This window comes from Hoplias malabaricus, chromosome 9 (genome assembly GCF_029633855.1).
Source record: "Hoplias malabaricus isolate fHopMal1 chromosome 9, fHopMal1.hap1, whole genome shotgun sequence".
In the NCBI taxonomy this organism is placed as follows: Eukaryota; Metazoa; Chordata; class Actinopteri; order Characiformes; family Erythrinidae; genus Hoplias; species Hoplias malabaricus.
This window is the reverse complement of record NC_089808.1, coordinates 35,129,835-35,148,852: the sequence shown is the minus strand read 5'-3', so window position 1 is coordinate 35,148,852 and position 19,018 is coordinate 35,129,835. Positions and strand designations below refer to the sequence as shown.

The 19,018-nt window shown below is 41.9% G+C and overlaps 1 protein-coding gene across 2 annotated transcripts in view; it reads right to left on the bottom strand.

Annotated features, from left to right (window-relative positions):
• The window catches only part of plxdc2b (plexin domain containing 2b), a 182,407-nt gene that overhangs the window by 42,337 nt on the left and 121,052 nt on the right, over window positions 1-19,018 (bottom strand). For both annotated transcript variants that reach the window (XM_066680888.1, XM_066680889.1), the window contains exons 8-9: window positions 9,038-9,133; window positions 8,517-8,598 (exon numbers count right to left, since the gene is read on the bottom strand). In XM_066680888.1, the coding sequence (XP_066536985.1) occupies window positions 8,517-8,598; window positions 9,038-9,133 (178 nt within the window). The remainder of the gene's footprint in view (window positions 1-8,516; window positions 8,599-9,037; window positions 9,134-19,018) is intronic.

Sequence of the window (19,018 nt, the reverse complement as noted above, 5' to 3'; positions counted from 1 at the left end):
TAGTGAATGTGTGTTTACCAGATGTATAGTGAGTGTGTGTTTACTGGATGTATAGTGAGTGTGTGTATAGTGAATGTGTGTTTACCAGATGTATAGTGAGTGTTTGTTTACTGGAAGTATAGTGAGTGTTTGTTTACTGGAAGTATAGTGAGTGTGTGTTTACTGGATGTATAGTGAGTGTGTGTTTACTGGATGTATAGTGAGTGTGTGTTTAATGGATGTAAAGTGAGTGTGTGTATAGTGAGTGTGTGTTTACTGGATGTATAGTGAGTGTGTCTATAGTGAGTGTGTGTTTACCAGATGTATAGTGAGTGTGTGTTTACTAGATGTATAGTGAGTGTGTGTATAGTGAATGTGTGTTTACCGGATGTATAATGAGTGTGTGTTTACTGGATGTATAGTGAGTGTGTGTATAGTGAATGTGTGTTTACCAGATGTATAGTGAGTGTGTGTTTACTGGATGTATAGTGAGTGTGTGTATAGTGAATGTGTGTTTACCAGATGTATAGTGAGTGTTTGTTTACTGGAAGTATAGTGAGTGTTTGTTTACTGGAAGTATAGTGAGTGTGTGTTTACTGGATGTATAGTGAGTGTGTGTTTACTGGATGTATAGTGAGTGTGTGTTTAATGGATGTAAAGTGAGTGTGTGTATAGTGAGTGTGTGTTTACTGGATGTATAGTGAGTGTGTCTATAGTGAGTGTGTGTTTACCAGATGTATAGTGAGTGTGTGTTTACTAGATGTATAGTGAGTGTGTGTATAGTGAATGTGTGTTTACCGGATGTATAATGAGTGTGTTTTTACTGGATGTATAGTGAGTGTGTGTATAGTGAATGTGTGTTTACCAGATGTATAGTGAGTGTGTGTTTACTGGATGTATAGTGAGTGTGTGTATAGTGAATGTGTGTTTACCAGATGTATAGTGAGTGTGTGTTTACTGGATGTATAGTGAATGTGTGTTTACTGGATGTATAGTGAGTGTGTATTTACCGGATGTATAGTGAATGTGTGTTTACTGGATGTATAGTGAGTGTGTATTTACTGGGAGTATAGTGAGTGAGTGTTTACTGGATGTATAGTGAGTGTGTGTTTACTGGATGTATAGTGAGTGTGTGTTTACTGGATGTATAGTGAGTGTGTGTATAGTGAATGTGTGTTTACCGGATGTATAGTGAGTGTGTGTTTACTGGATGTATAGTGAGTGTGTGTAGAGTGAATGTGTGTTTACCGGATGTATAGTGAGTGTGTGTTTACTGGATGTATAGTGAGTGTGTGTAGAGTGAATGTGTGTTTACCGGATGTATAGTGAGTGTGTGTTTACTGGATGTATAGTGAGTGTGTGTAGAGTGAATGTGTGTTTACTGGATGTATAGTGAGTGTGTGTATAGTGAATGTGTGTTTACCAGATGTATAGTGAGTGTGTGTTTACTGGATGTATAGTGAGTGTGTGTTTACTGGATGTATAGTGAGTGTGTGTTTACTGGATGTATAGTGAGTGTGTGTATAGTGAGTGTGTGTTTACTGGATGTATAGTGAGTGTGTATTTAGAGAGTGTGTGTATAGTGAGAGTGTGTATAGAGAGCGTGTATAGTGAATTTGTATTGTGAGTGTGTATTTAGAGAGTGTGTGTATAGTGAGTGTGCATATAGTGAGTGTGTGTTTAGTGAGTGTATGTCAGATAAGAGAGATTGAATGTGGTTCACCAGGGGTCATTCATTATTTACTGCAGTCTAAAGCCTCTCTGAGCTGATGCAGACTCTGCTGCAGAAGATGACTGACATGTGCGTCCATCTAAAACAGCTCCACGTCAATCAAACACAAGAGATGTCGCTCAGCTCTGACAGAACATCGATGAACAGCCATAAACAGAACTGATAAAGAACAGAAAGAACAACACACAGAGCCATAAAGACCCTTTGGTCCCACTTTTAATTATTACAGACACAGTAGAAAATTACACCTCGCCAACACATGCAACAACAGTGATGGGAAGAGCAGAGGAGGAGAGAAGAGAAGAGAAGAGAGAAGGGAGAAGGGAAGGGCAGAGAAGAGACTAACAGGAAAGAAGAATACAGGAAAGAACAGGGGAAGGGAACAGAGAGAGAGAGAGAGAGAGAGGGAGATGAGTGTGTGTAGAGTGAATGTGTGTTTACCGGATGTATAATGAGTGTGTGTTTACTGGATGTATAGTGAGTGTGTGTATAGTGAATGTGTGTTTACCGGATGTATAATGAGTGTGTGTTTACTGGATGTATAGTGAGTGTGTGTATAGTGAATGTGTGTTTACCAGATGTATAGTGAGTGTTTGTTTACTGGAAGTATAGTGAGTGTGTGTTTACTGGATGTATAGTGAGTGAGAGAGAGAGAGAGAGAGAGAGGGAGATAGAGAGACAGATGTGAGGAGGGGGCTCTAATCAATCACTGGCTCCTGACCAACTGTCTGACACATGGGAGTAATTGGCCCATGCCCAGATTAAAGTCTACATGTCACCACCAGCTCATTCCAGTCCAGCAATCCTGGTCTGCAGAAAACATCTATTCTGACGTATGAAACAAAATGATCCAAGAACTCGATCCTACTCCTTTTATTGGAACTGGGTACCTGTTGATTTCCACCCCTCTGAAATGTTAAAACAATGATCGCTACTTCAGCTTGACGATTTTACACATGGTTAGTTTGTGCTGGGTGTCTGCATTTTGTGGTGATTGACAGACTGTCTCCGGCCAGTCAGTGCTCTGCAAGGTTTACATGTTACAGTTTAGTCCCTACTCAGCTTGCTTGGAATCATGTGCGAGTAGGAACTAAAAATCTGAGCAGAGGTGAGCTGAGGAAGGTAGGGACAGTGCAGTGGAAAAGTGCCATAAGACTTTCTTAAGGGAACGTCAATGACTGCGGAATTACAGTTCTAAGCGTTGCGTCTTTTAAGGTGGAATGTTATGTTTGTGGGAAAATAACAACTGCTGTTTTCACGTGGCTTAAGTTGAACTTGTCTATACGTTTTTATTCACTGTTTGAATTACCACAGAAACTCATTTGTAACTTGAGTTGTTTTGTTTTGTAGCACTTTCGCTAATGCAGTTAGCGCTCTCCCGAGCTTGGAGACATTTCCACCTTAAGTGATCCGAAGCAGTAAAAAGTCGATATTAACCACTTACGGAGCAGGAATAGAGCATTTCAACGTTTTCAACGTTTGGAGTTCTCTCCGTGAGCAGAGAGAGAGAGAGAGAGAGGAAGCTTAGCATCCCCGACCAACACAGTTTTTTATTTTACAGACACTGGGGCTTCATAAACACATTAGACCAGTTTTGAGCACACAAACAGACTAGAGAGCAGCAAAAGGTGAGGAAACATCTTTTTGATTATAATCGTGACCTTTGCCTTGAGGAGCCACATAGGGTCACATGCTGCCAATGAAGTAAAGCATTGAAGAGCTTGTTTTTTTTTAATTGTTTATACTTGGGACTTTAGGGAGTCACCTCAACCATCACCATTGTGCAGCACCTGCCTGGATGATGAGATGGCAGCCAGTCTATGCCAGCACCCAGAGTCAGTTCAGAGACATCACAGTCCAGAGAAACACACCCTGAATAAGCTGCCAGTCAATCCCAGGGCAACACACACTCACCCAATCGCTCGCACACTCACATTTGTTCGTCATTTCCGAACAGCCAATCTGCAGTAACCAGAGGAAACCCACACGGACACAGGGAGAACACATCAACCTCCTCACACAAACTGACTTAGGCAGAGACTAAATTCAGGATCCCAACATTCTGGACCTGTGAGGCATGACACTACAGCTTTGAATCTACAACAAAAAAGGTTTAAACGTCAAAACATGTCAGAACATGAATAAAACTTCCTAGTACCCAGTAATAGGTTCTTGAATCTTGTAAATGTTCTTCAGGTGAAAAGAGACTAAGACCTCTGTAGAAACAAAACAAGATTTAGTGGATCATGAAGGTCCTTCTTGTTTTAAAGATTCCTACTTTCCACAAAATAGATCTTCCATCAAATCAAAATCATGAAAATGCCCTTCCAGTGGGAAGAGGTTTAAGGCTCTCTTGGTATCTTGAAAAGTTTCTGGATCATGAAGGTCCTTCTGGTGGAAACATCTCAAAGTTCAGTAGGTTTTCAAAAAAACATTTCTAGTGCAAATGGAAACATGCCTGAAGATGTTCTCAGAATGTACCAAGGCTCCACGTCCAGAAATAGGGTCTTCATCTAAAGCCTTCATAAGTACCCACAGAGTTCCTGCATCAAAAATGTGTTGTCCATGTGGGATTCTGAGACCTCCTCAGTACCCGAAGGTCATTCTGGTGGAGATATGACTAAAAGTTCATGAGGTCTGAAAGAAGTCTTGAGTTTTTGTGGTGACAATGCGGTTAAAACATCTTGAGCCTAGAAGAAGCTGAAGAACGTTCCTCTGTGGAAATGGCCTAAAGCATCTGGAGCTTCTGAAAGTCTTCCTGTGGTGAACATGCGTGTGCACTCAGTGACCCCTCACATGGACTCATTGCCCTTTATCTCCTGGTAGAAAGCACCGCAGGATCCAGGCCAGTTTTACACCCTGCCCCAGGGATGTTAGGATGCTCCAGCTTTGCCCCTCTGAACACATTGTAAACTTGATGTTTAATCTTGCCCTTTCTGAATCTGTTGACTATGATTACTGAGTGAGATTGCTTTACCAGATTTGACGTCTAGCTACAGATATAGGTTTGTGTATCTTGCACTTTTTATAGGTTTTCTTTGCCACGTTGGGCATTATTTTCCCCGGTTTCTGAACCTGCCGGTTTTGCCTGAGCTGCATGTAATACTGAATAATCCAGCACCTGACCACTGTGACTCCTGTAACTCATGCACAGGGTTAGGTTGAGGATTATATACACCTGTTTACTGCTCATTTGACACTGCTATATTTGTCCAATGTTTTTATAAGTTGTTATGTCTCTACATGAACAGCAAATGGAGGGCACACTCAATAACCTGTGGTTTGTGTCATTTACAGTTGCTCAAAATCATTTCAACTGACAAACCACAAGCAGCTTGTATCAAGTCAGAATCAACTGATTGAAAACCTCCTACTGTACTTTACTTAGAATTGAGCTTTGAGCTGGTTTTGCATATGTATACTTACAGTACTTTTAAAATACCGCATCCAGCTGCTTTCCAAGCACATTTTCAAAATGCACACTGTCTAACATTAGCTTAGCAACAGGCACTGACACTTCTGACAAGCTTTCACTTTTTAATAACATGCCTGAGTACTGTACGGCATAATAAACCAAGTCCAAATGTTTGTAAACAACAGGCTTCAGGACACTTCCAGGGTGAAGAAGGTGTGCAGAGTTCACACAGCGGAAAAATCTGAGCACATTTGGAAAAAATGACCAAGAACTGTTCAGCGTGGGGCTGTAATGTGCTGCACGTTTTGAGTCTCACTAGTTTAAGGACTCACCGCATTTGGCAAACGCTCATCTCCAGAGCAGCCTACAAGAGTTATTATGTTACAGAGGTGGGCACTTGTAGTGTAAGGACTCTTAAGCCCCTTTTCCACTGGCACGGTGCCGGTGTTGGTGCCAAATTCTCTTTCAGCACTTTTCCACATTAAAACCATCATAAAATGGCTCTTGGACGGCAAAACTGCTGCCATTCTGGCACCATCATCTTCCAGGTCTGCACACAACGAGTCTGTGGCTATGTTAAATGTTAAGGTACCAGACTCTCCCTAGAGGGTTTGGTAAAGTAAGTCTACACATTACTGCGATAGAGTCCTGATGAGAAATGTGTATAGGGTGTATTCCGACTTCTTAATCACTGGGTGTTTAATCAAATGGTGAGTGTGGTGTGCTTATGTGAGTGTGGAATTGATCCTTGGGCTACTGTGGTGAAGTTAATGTGGTTACCTATTTTTTCCACTCTTCTAAAATAATTTAATTATATATAAAACACATTTAAAATGTGCTTAAATTATTAATAAAATATAAAATAAAAATTAAAGTCACTAATACAAACGAACAGGAAGGTGTAACTTATTATATAAAAGAAACGTTTTAAAATAAAACTAATTTTATAAGGATTTTAAATGGTTTGAAATCTGTTAATTACATAGTTATTAATTAGGTTATAAACACCTTTAAGATCATTAATAATCATCGTTTAACACAGAGACAGAAAAGGTAACAGTGACAGACAATATTTTTTGTCTAATAGTGATATGTCAAGGTAAAGTATAAGATAAGACCTGAAAAAGCGAATACTATTATTCCGCGTGTAAAGGTACACACCACATTATCATCTGTGTCTAAAAGTACATTCTATAAGGGGTTCATTTATTAAACTTGGTGGTCAAATGGTTAAACGTATTAACAAATATGTTCTGAAAACAAAGTAAAGTCAGTATTTTGCAAGATCTGAAATTAAACAGTGTAGATGGATATGGGTTCATTATTTGGCAACTGATAAGTCACTGTTACCTTTCTATGTGCTGTAAAAGATAATAACTTTTAGTATGTTTACAACCTAATTAATAACCATTAATAACAGATTGTAAACCATTTATAAACCTATATAAGTGTAGACTAATCCTAAATCTGTACTTATAATTTAAAGTTCGTATTAGTAGTGATTTAATACAAATTAGTTTCAGTAAATTTACAAATCAGTGCTGTTTTTTTTCACAACACCTGGAAGTAGGTCTGTATTCTGAGAATGAAAAGTGGCTGCATCCTACTTGTCACAAGTCCGTATGGAGATGTACAATTCCTCCAAGCTTAGAGCAGTAGGACTGGGATTAGGACGACGGGGATTTAGCCTGTCTTTTGTACAGTGAGGGGATGTAAACACCGGTCCTGTCTTCCACCTCTCGCTCAGGCCCTGCGGGACTTGGTAATCTTCCACTGTTTAGTTGTGTTTGGAGAGAAAGGCAAAGTTCTTCTCGTCTCTTGACTTCGAAAGTGCAGCTGAATGGAGAATAAACCCAGAGCTCTCTGAGGAGCCGCTGGCTGGAGGGCTTCACTAAAGAACTGAAGGGAACTCAATTAGCTTCTGTCTCTTGCTGTCTCTCTCCCTCTCTCTCCCTCTTTCTTCCCCTTTCTCTTTCTCTCTCTCTCTCTCTCTCTCTCTCTGTCTCTCTCTCTCTCTTTCTCTCTCTCTCTCTCTCTCGCTCTCTCCCTCTCTTCCCCTTTCTCTCTCTCTCTCTTTCTCTCTCTCTCTCTCTCTCTCTCTCGCTCTCTCCCTCTCTTCCCCTTTCTCTCTCTCTCTCTCTCTTTCTCTCTCTCTCTCTCTCTCTCTCGCTCTCTCTCGCTCTCTCTCGCTCTCTCCCTCTCTTCCCCTTTCTCTCTCTCTTGGAACAATCCGTAATTTTCTCCAAAGATTGTTTTTCCTGCTGTGACACAGACTTAACACTGACAACTAGTGGTCTGGATGTGTCAGAGACTCTGTTACATTAAACATGGTGGGGACCCTCTCATTGGAGCAATCTCTGGTTCACTCAGAGACTAAAAAATTCATTCATTCATTCATTATCTGTAACCGTTATCCAGTTCAGGGTCGTGGTGGGTCCAGAGCCTACCTGGAATCATTGGGCGCAAGGCGGGTATACACCCTGGAGGGGGCGCCAGTCCTTCACAGGGCAACACACACATTCACTCACACCTACGGACACTTTTGAGTCACCAATCCACCTACTAACATGTGTTTTTGGACTGTGGGAGGAAACCGGAGCACCCGGAGGAAACCCACGCAGACACAGAGAGAACACACCACACTCCTCACAGACAGTCACCCGGAGGAAACCCACGCAGACACAGAGAGAACACACCACACTCCTCACAGACAGTCACCCGGAGGAAACCCACGCAGACACAGAGAGAACACACCACACTCCTCACAGACAGTCACCCAGAGGAAACCCACACAGACACAGGGAGAACACACCACACTCCTCACAGACAGTCACCCGGAGGAAACCCACGCGGACACAGGGAGAACACACCAACTCCTCACAGAGACTACAAAATATTTAATGAAATTATCACTCAATAATAATCCATTCCATAAACACAGTGTGCTCTATTTCAGTGTCAAATCTTCTCGCTGAAAGGGTCACTTCTGTACCTTATAGATATCTACATATAATGACAATAGCTGCTTTGTTAAAACCCACTAAAGCTGTGAGTGTGTTGTATTCGGTTACACTCCTATGAACTTGTTAAAGCGCCAGTGGGTTGATTTTCTCAAAGACAAACCACACTTTCTCACAAACTAATGTGAATGTCTCGATTCATGCACGGCACAATGGCAGGTATTATCCTTCTTTATGAAACCAGGCGTAATAATTCATCCCCTAGAAGCTTGAGTTCTCTAACAGACCTGAGCCCAACTCGACTCACAGCAGCTGCACACTGCACTCTTCTCTTCTGCCAGTGTTTCATTGCCTGCTTTAAACTGTTTCTTCCAAGGGTTGAAAACACTAAACACACTGGTAGTAGCCCGGAGAATGTTTTTTTTTTTACCTGTTGAGTCGGTGGCACCAGCTGCAGTTGAAGTTGATCTCGGCTGCAATGCAGGTAGAGCAGCTGGTGAACTGCAGACATGCTGAGAGAGAGTGTGTGGCATTAGCATCACAGAGGACACATGGGTCACAACAATCAAGCCAATCACACCAAGAAAGGGTTTAAAAGGTCTTGACTGTGCTGGAGAAGAGCTAACACCTGGAGCTATTACCAGAAGATAAGTGCTAACAGACAATGAATGGATGAGTGAATGAACTCATGACATGTCTACATTTATATAACTGAAGGATTAAGACTACTTCCCTGTTGGTTCTGAGGTCAGGATTAGGGTTAAGTCTAAGCTCAGTTTATTCTTATTACGTATAAGCTGTGGTTTTTCTGAATAGCTTTTACTTGTTTTAAAGGAGCATTGGACAAACTAAGGCTGGTTGATCTCTGCACAGCACAAATACACTGACATTTCATAAAAACTACTGTGTGTGTGTGTGTGTGTGTGTGTGTGTGTGTGTGTGTTCACTTACTAGGCAAAGGCATCATCTCCACAGCTGTGCTATTTGTGATTTTTGTCTTGAGCAGCTCCACACGATGATACTCATAAATGGTCTTCCGCCGAACATCTGGAGACAAAGACACACACACACACACACACACACACACACACACAAACAGAAATGCATTACATTATGAATAATTTACCATGCTGACAGAGAGAGAGAAGCAGAAAGAGAAGGTGGGGGGTGGGAAGCTAGGGGTCATGTTAAGGACAGCACCCTCTTTTTCCCTCCTGTCCATCTCTTCTCTGTGTGTGTGTGTGTGTGTGTGTGTGTGTGTGTGTGTCTCGGCTGTGTAACACAGTTCCTCTCAGAATCACACTCGATGACGCTGTGTGACGTTTTATGACCCCATATGTCACCTGTCGTCCCGCTGTGCGTCTTGGGATCACCGTGAACACCGTTTCACTCAATGTCCCCTTAGTCATTTTCTCTCCTTCTCCTAAAACGCATCATTTCATTCCTCTGCTCCATCCCTCGTTCCGTATGCAGAGAGAAAATGAGAGGAGGGCTCTAGTAAGTGGAACTGAACAAGAGCGTTTGGGCTAGTGATGAATTTTGTGATGAGTTTTCTCAGTGTGTGGAGGCCGCTCCGAGTGACTGTCAATGAGGAGTGTGGTGTGTTCTCCCTGTGTCTGCGTGGGTTTCCTCCGGCTGACTGTCTGTGGGGAGTGTGGTGTGTTCTTCCTGTGTCTGCATGGGTTTCCTCCGGGTGACTGTCTGTGAGGAGTGTGGTGTGTTCTCCCTGTGTCTGCGTGGGTTTCCTCCGGGTGACTGTCTGTGAGGAGTGTGGTGTGTTCTCCCTGTGTCTGCGTGGGTTTCCTCCGGGTGACTGTCTGTGAGGAGTGTGGTGTGTTCTCCCTGTGTCTGCATGGGTTTCCTCCGGGTGACTGTCTGTGGGGAGTGTGGTGTGTTCTTCCTGTGTCTGCGTGGGTTTCCTCCGGCTGACTGTCTGTGGGGAGTGTGGTGTGTTCTTCCTGTGTCTGCGTGGGTTTCCTCCGGGTTACTGTCTGTGAGGAGTGTGGTGTGTTCTCCCTGTGTCTGCGTGGGTTTCCTCCGGGTGACTGTCTGTGAGGAGTGTGGTGTGTTCTCTCTGTGTCTGCGTGGGTGTCCTCCGGGTGCTCTGGTTTCTTCCCACAGTCCAAAAACACACATTAGTAGATGGTTTGGTGACTCAAAAGTGTCCATAGGTGTGTGTGTCGCTCTGTGAAGGACTGGCGCCCCCTCCAGGGTGTGTTCCTGCCCTGTGCCCACTCCAGACCCACCGCGACCCTGAACTGGATAAGTGCTTACAGACAATGAATGAATGAATAAAATCAGAAACTTTTCCAATTTGGTATTTCAAAATGAATATCGAATGGCCCAAAGAGACATGGATCCAACAGCTATATTGTTTATTTTGAATGTAACCTGTAGAAGAAAATAGCCTCACACAGCTCATAATACATGGGTTGGCCACCACTGCACTAAACCAAAGCTTACATGTACTTATATACAATAACAGAACAAGGTCCTGCACATGCTTCTGCAGCACTTTTCCCTTGATGGAACTCATAACAAATGCAGAGACCAATACGTTCTTCTCGCATTCAATTTTTGAAACTACACCAGTTTTAGAGTGGGAGTATATTCGAATATTAATTTACAATTATACATTACACAGAAAATGATTTAAGGCTTATTTGTGCACCTAATACTTTGAAATCCAGGAGCAAAATGACTGTAGGTTTAAAGTAAAGAATGTTTATGACCTGCATGTGTGGTGTTTTAAAAGGTTAATGAATGTTACTTGTATTAAAAAAATTCTTAATGTTCCAGTTTCCACCAAAACATTAGATAAGTATAAAAACAGAAGTGTAGTTCTTGTAAACACAAGATGTAAAGCAAGTATTTGTTGTATAATTGTATACAGGAGGTCCTCGGGTTACGTCAGTCCCGAGTTACGATGTTTCGTGGTTACGACACATCTCCCATTTACTGTATAAAGCCTTGTTTTGACTTAAGTGGTTTTGCGTCGTAAACGTCGTAACGTAAACTTGGTGTTTGGTGTGCGCGGCGCGACGGAAGAATACACGGTTACACGGCTCGGGACCGATGAGGATAGGTGTGAGGATAGGATAAGTGCTTACAGTATGTTATTTACGTACAGTATGTACGTATGTTCCAACTTACACCGAAAATCGGTTTACGACGCGACATAGGAACGAATCAACGTCGTAAGTCGAGGACCCCCTGTAATGATGTCATTAAAAGTAGTCCTTACTCCTAAGGGTTAAACATTCATATTAGGAGTCTGACTAAAATGTATTCTGTGTGTAACACTCTTAATTATACATTAGTGATTCTCTCTCTCCCTCTTTTTCATACACACACACACACACACACACACACACACTACAAAAATATGTGGACTACAGCAGGTGTATGAGACAGGTCGTTGAATTAGCTCAAGCAGTGATGTGGAAAATTGGCTTACAGTTTACAGTGGCAAGGTAACAAACAGACTGTGTGTGTGTGTGTGTGTGTGTGTGTGAGGGGGGGTGGTGGTGGTGATAGAGTCTACTTAAATCTCATTTGTCAGACCCACCTACTCATTATGCACACATGATACATAATGGTTTATTAGGCTACACGACACACACATACGGCTCTAAGGACAATTCCCTAAACCGGCATTTAACACCTGTTTATCCTTAATGTTGTTGAACTGTTGTAAAAAATGTTTTATCCTGAATTGCTGCTGGTCACATGCTTGTGCTCTGTTGCTTAAAGGGAAAGTCTATGATTGTGGAGAAACGCTGTTCTCTGGTCTGTTAACATTCAGAAGCTCTCCCGAATTTAGAGTCAGTTCCATCCATCCATCCATTATCTATAAGTGCTTATCCAATTCAGGGTCGCGGTGGGTCCAGAGCCTACCTGGAATCATTGGGCGCAAGGCGGGAACACACCCTGGAGAGGGCGCCAGTGAGTCATTTGCATATACAACAAAAATAAGTCAGTGTTTCCCACCTATAGAGCAGGAATAGAGCAATATCCTCATCTCTGTTCGTGCTTCCCAATGTTTGGGGGTCTCTTTGTTGTCTAAAAACCTCAAAAATACTGTTTTACTAATGTGAGCACACACACACACAGACACAGAGAGAGAGAAAGACTAGCATACTGGACCTAGACACTTTGGTTCTTTTACCTATTTACAGACACTTGGGCTTCTTAAACACATTAGACCGGGTTTGAACACGCAAACAGCCTGGAGAGCAGCAAATGATGAGGAAACATCCTCTGAGTTTTATAAAATGTTTTTTAAAATTACAAAAGTGAATGTCGTAGTGACTCTTAAGTAACATATGTTATGTACTGTATTCAGCACCTGTATTCCATATTTGTGTTACGCGTGAGGAGGGTGGTGGACCCAAGCGCAGGGCAGAATATGAGATTTTAATAATTTATATTAGTTTTCTTATTTTTAATTAGTTGATCAAAACAGAACCAGCATTTAGTGACTCATGTTGTGCTTAAGCAACTGTGGTGGAGTATGTGCCAGATGGGATCTGAATCTCCAACGCTGTACTCAGTAGAGAGAGTGGGGATATGGGTGGAAAATTTGCCTTAAAAGAGGTGTAAGGAAAAAGGCGGGAAAATTCACAAAGGAAAAACCACTCTTGGTGTGTACAAACAAAAGACAGCTTTCTGAATAACAAAAATCAAACAAACAAACAACAACAACAACAAAGGCAAATTCAAAACAACCAAAATCAAAGCTCTTTCCCTTAATTTATGTTTTACTTTAAAGTTTTCTTTTCTTATGTTTTACTTTCTTTATCTTGACTTCTTCGCTTTGTTTACCTTTGTTTTTTTTGTTAACTGAATGCTCACCTTTATCAGACACGCCTCTACAAAGGTGTGACAAAGAGTGAGGCTTCATGCTGGGTTTTTATACTGTTGTACACAGCTGTGGCTGGTTGGTGCTGAATGTTTGGCAAACAGGAATTCTGGGTATTGGAGTTTTAGGACCCAACTCCACCATGTCTTCCTCTGTGCCGACCAGTCCTCCTGCTGGCAGCCGGCGGTACAGTTTCACCCATCACAATTTGTACATTTAGGGAGCAAAAAGAAGTTGTATACTCTACTTGTGTAATTTCTGAGCAATATTGTTGTGCTGATTGTTTTTTCTGATAAAGTAAATGGTGAGTGTGAAGACCAGATTCAGATGTTACATTTATATTCACGCAATGACAGAAGACAGTGCTCTGATGCTGGTTGCCATGGTGACACCACATTCACAAAAGAGTTTGCAACGCTCAGCAGAGATGGACTGATTTGTCATAGTTTGTGAAATAGACATTTCTGCCCTCAGCTTGAGCAGAGACCACTGAACCTCAACCAAAACACTAAAGACTGTAATGGAAAATCCTGACTAGTGGCTGTTAATATTCTCCTCTTGTGTTCCACCATTACCCTCCAACTCTCATTTATATTAGCGACATATATTTACGATATCCAGAGTTACACACTACAATAATAATGTTGTAGGGGCCAATGAAGAGTTAGGAGTCCTGCCTAAGGTGGAGTGTAGTTACCCAGAAGGGGAACTAAACCCGAGAATACAGTGATGTTATGCACTACACTACAACATGCTACACTACTGTACACTACATTATATTACACTACATTAAATTACACTACATTACTGTACACTACACTTCACTACAACATGTCACACTACAATACTGTACACTACATTACACTGCATTACAATACACTACACTACTACACTACAATATGCCACACTACATTGCTGTACACTACGCTTCCCTACAATACTGTTCACTACATTACTGTACACTACACTACTACACTACAATATGCCACACTACATTACTGTACACTACGCTGCACTCCACTACAATATGCCACACTACATTACTGTACACTACGCTGCACTACAATACAATATGCCACACTACATTACCGTACACTACGCTGCACTACACTACAATATGCCACACTACATTACTGTACACTACGCTGCACTACACTACAGTATGCCACACTATATTACTGTACACTACACTACAATGTGCCACACTACATTACTGTACACTACGCTGCACTACACTACAATATGCCACACTACATTACTGTACACTACGCTGCACTCCACTACAATATGCCACACTACATTACTGTACACTACGCTGCACTACAATACAATATGCCACACTACATTACCGTACACTACGCTGCACTACACTACAATATGCCACACTACATTACTGTACACTACGCTGCACTACACTACAGTATGCCACACTATATTACTGTACACTACACTACAATGTGCCACACTACATTACTGTACACTACGCTGCACTACACTACAATATGCCACACTATATTACTGTACACTACACTACAATATGACACACTACATTGCTGTACACTACACTACAATATGCCACACTACATTACTGTACACTACGCTGCACTAAACTACAATATGCCACACTACATTACTGTACACTACGCTGCACTACACTACAGTATGCCACACTACATTACTGTACACTACACTACTACACTACAATATGCCACACTACATTACTGTACACTACGCTGCACTACACTACAATATGCCACACTACATTACTGTACACTACGCTGCACTACACTACAGTATGCCACACTATATTACTGTACACTACACTACAATGTGCCACACTACATTACTGTACACTACGCTGCACTACACTACAATATGCCACACTATATTACTGTACACTACACTACAATATGCCACACTACATTACTGTACACTACGCTGCACTAAACTACAATATGCCACACTACATTACTGTACACTATGCTGCACTACACTACAGTATGCCACACTACATTACTGTACACTACACTACAATATGCCACACTACATTACTGTACACTACACTACAATATGCCACACTATATTACTGTACACTACACTACAATATGACACACTACATTAATGTACACTACGCTGCACTACACTACAAAATGCCACACTATACTACTCTACACTACACTTCACTACAATACGCAGCACTATTGTACACTACACCACCGTACATTTCACATTACACATTAAAATATAACAAACTACACCACATCACACTACACCACACTATATTACATTGAATTATATAATATACAAATACACCACACCAAAATACACTATACTACACCACACTCTACAGCACTAAACTACATCTCACTACACCACACTACATTACAGTAAACCACACATCACTACATCATGTTATACTGCAGCCCCCTCCAGAGTGTATTCCTGCCTTGCGCCCAATGAGTCCAGGTAGGCTCTGGACCCACCGCGACCCTGAATTGGATAAGCAGTTCAGATAATGAATGAATGAATGAATGAATGAATGAATGAATGAATGAATGTTATACTGCACCCACCCACAACCCACTAAAGCCTACTATATCACACTACAATACACTATACCCCACTGCACAACACTAAACTACAAAAACTATACCACACTACACTTGATGGCACAAGCTATAATCCATTTCAGTTCATTCTGTTTTAGGTCTAATAGAATAGAACACTAGTGACAGGGTAAGCTACCAATCAAAGGGTTGTAGGTTAAAATCCCAGGTGTAGAAAACCTGATTAAGACAATTTACTGCTCCTAGATTGGATATAATTAAGCAGATTACATTTTTAAACACTATAAACAACGGATTTACACATCACCTAGTCCAACAATTCTTCAGGAAAAAAGAGACATTCTTCTGCAGAGCACATGATTACACTCCTGCAGAGCCCTCTGGCTTGAACATTACAATCTGAGAATTATGTGGGACCATGCTCCAAAGCTGCTCATTGTATTCTATAGAGATAAATTGTGTGTACCCAGTATGGTATTTCAACTTAGTGACCATTTTATGACCTCTGTCATATAGCTCATATAACTTTGTTCAACAGAAGCTGGGTGTGGATATATGGCTAGGAATGGTCATCAAAAACCTTGTGTCAACAGATCGGCCTAATCTCCAGCTTCTGTGCACTTGAGCTGAGACCCCTGAGCTGAATTTTGCTGCGAGAAGCTATAGGATGTGTTTCTATATAAATGGAAATGCATTAGACACTATATTTAGTCCTCTCAGTCTCTTGGCTGCAGAAAAGAGATACAAAGAAGGGATTAGTCTCGTTTTCTCTTGACACCATATATATAATTCCATCTCTTCTTCACAGCAGGCTTCTACATCTCTGTACAGTATTTCTGCTGAATTTGAATGTGATTTTTATAGACTGCACACTTACTGCACGCCTCCTATGAAGACAAGGACAGGCTAAGGTCAAAATAAATGACACCACACGTAGATGGAGCATCTGATATATTCAGGGATTTAAGCCAACCTCACTGTCAGAAATCCAGCAGTTGAATTCTGATTGACTCTCTGTACATGCATGCATACGCACGTCCATTAATCGCTTAGCACTTTCACCGTGTTTCAAATGTCTCCCTATACACTATTCCCTACATCACTCACTATATAGTGCACAATTATAGGAAACTGAATTCAGGAGAGAAGTGAACGATTTCAGACACTACCTCATGCAGGTTCTTACCAAACAACCCAGTGTATTATCTGTATCTGCTATTCACTAGTGTACATGGATTGTACACTACTTGTTGTGGGGCATGTGGCCTTTTTGATTGCACTTAAAATTGTCCACATTGGAAACTACTATAAAATGGCAGAACCCCCAAATAGAAAATAGTGTATATTTGTGGACACAGCTGTAGCCTGATACCATTTTCAAGACTGTACACATCATGCCAGAAGAGCAGAGTTGTGATTGGTCCTCATACGTTATTTCCTTTTCCTGCAGAAGTAGGTGGTTCTTGGCCATGTTAAGTGGCGTAAGGTACCAGATTCTCCCTAGAGAGTATGGAAGGTCACCTCACCTACTGCCAGGCCCCAACATTTGGTTGTGGAGCAGTATAACTGTGTTCTCCAGAGTGATGGACTACCATCCAATAGCTTTTGAATGAAGTTCCTGATCTGAGTAATGTTTATGCAGTTTCACGCAATCAAGTGCTCACAGCAGTGTTCTTCCAACTTTTAGTGTATAGCCTTTCCAGAAGAGTAAAAGCTGTTACTGTGGCTAAGTGTGTGTGTGTGTGTGTGACAGCTTTAGGGCAGGAAATTGCGGCTTGTTCAGTGGAGGATGTTCAGAGGGTTAAAAGCCTTTTCCTGTAGGTAATTACCTGACCAGTCTGTGGGGCGTCACCATGCTGACACTTCACCTGCAGTGTGCCCGTGTGTGTGTGTGTGTGTGTTTAATCCTGACAGCGGTTTGTGGTTTAATGAGTTTCCAGCCTCTAATTGGTAACAGCAGGTCTCACTAAAACAGCTCTGTGTCACTCCATCTTCCCATCAAACTCTCACACTCACCCAACATCTTCTCTCTCTCTCTCTCTCTCTGTTTTATTTTCCTCTTACTTTCTTAATGACTATTTTTTATGTATTTCAATCTCTCTCTGTTTCTCTGTCTCACCTCACCTTTGCTCTCTCCTTCTTTGGCATTTTCTCTCACTTCTATTTCACATCCTTCATCCTACAGTCTTTCTATCTGCATTTATCTCTCTCACACTATTCCTCCCTCACTACATTCTCCTTTTCTCCTTTCTCTCTGTCACTCACTATCTTTCTTCTTCTTCTTCTTCTTCTTCTTCTTCCTCTCTCTCTCTCTCTCTCTCTCTCTCTCTCTCTCTCTCTCTCTCAAACAATCCAGTGACAATCCAGAAGACAGAAGAGAGATTTGGGGTCAGTTGATGCAAATGCTGCCCTTTTCTCAAATCACACACACACACACCCTGGTCCTGTCAGTGTGGTAAATATCCGTGCTCAGTGTTGTGCTTCACTCTTCTCCTACAGTCGACATGTTTATTATGTGTATGCTGTCTCCAGCAGAAATGGTCGGGGCCCCTGCTGAGCTGAATGTTCCCAGACCATAAAAGGATCTTCCTGTTCGACAACACAAACACACACACACACACACACACACACACACACACACACACACACACACACAGCTCAGCAGCTGGAGGGACTTCAACATCCGACAGCCCCCCGACAGCAAACGTCTGTCCAAAAACACACCCTGTCAGACAGCTTCCCAAACTCCCATCTCACAGATCAGTTCTGAGCAGCTCCAGCATCAGTCACGCAGTCGACACAGCAGCTCTGTAAGTAGGTCAGGCCCTCAGTAAACCTGCACTCCCCAGGTCAGTACTGAAGCTTAGCACAGGTATCACCTTCACTGACCTTGAAGAGCCATGTATGTGAGTATTAACCCCTACAGCTCGTTTGCCATTACGTCAGTGTAATGTCTGGTACAACTGCTATGGACATTTATGTTCTGTTATGTCTGTAAGCGCTTATCCAGTTCAGGGTCACGGTGGGTTCGGAGCCTACCCGAAATCATTGGACGCAAGGCAGGAACACACCCTGGAGGGGGCGCCAGTGCTTCACAGGGCAACACACACACACTCTCACACCTACAGACACTTTTGAGTCGCCTATCCACCTACCAACGTGTGTTTTTGGACCATGGGAGGAAACCGGAGCACCCGGAGGAAACCCACGTGGACAAGGGGAGAACACACCAAATATATATATATATAATTGTGAAATACTGTAGGAAGCCGTAGTTGCCATCATTTAATTGTAAAATTTACAATTGCAATGTATAAGATATTTTATTATGCTTTTTTCCCCAAACCTGAACTTAATATTCAAGAACACCTTGTATTCAGTACATTACTGCGAATAAAAATATACGCTGTATAAATATTTCACTGTTTACCACAGAAGGAAACATAGATTTGTTGTACAATTAACAGGAAAATACTGTGATTAACTCATGAATGGCCATACTGA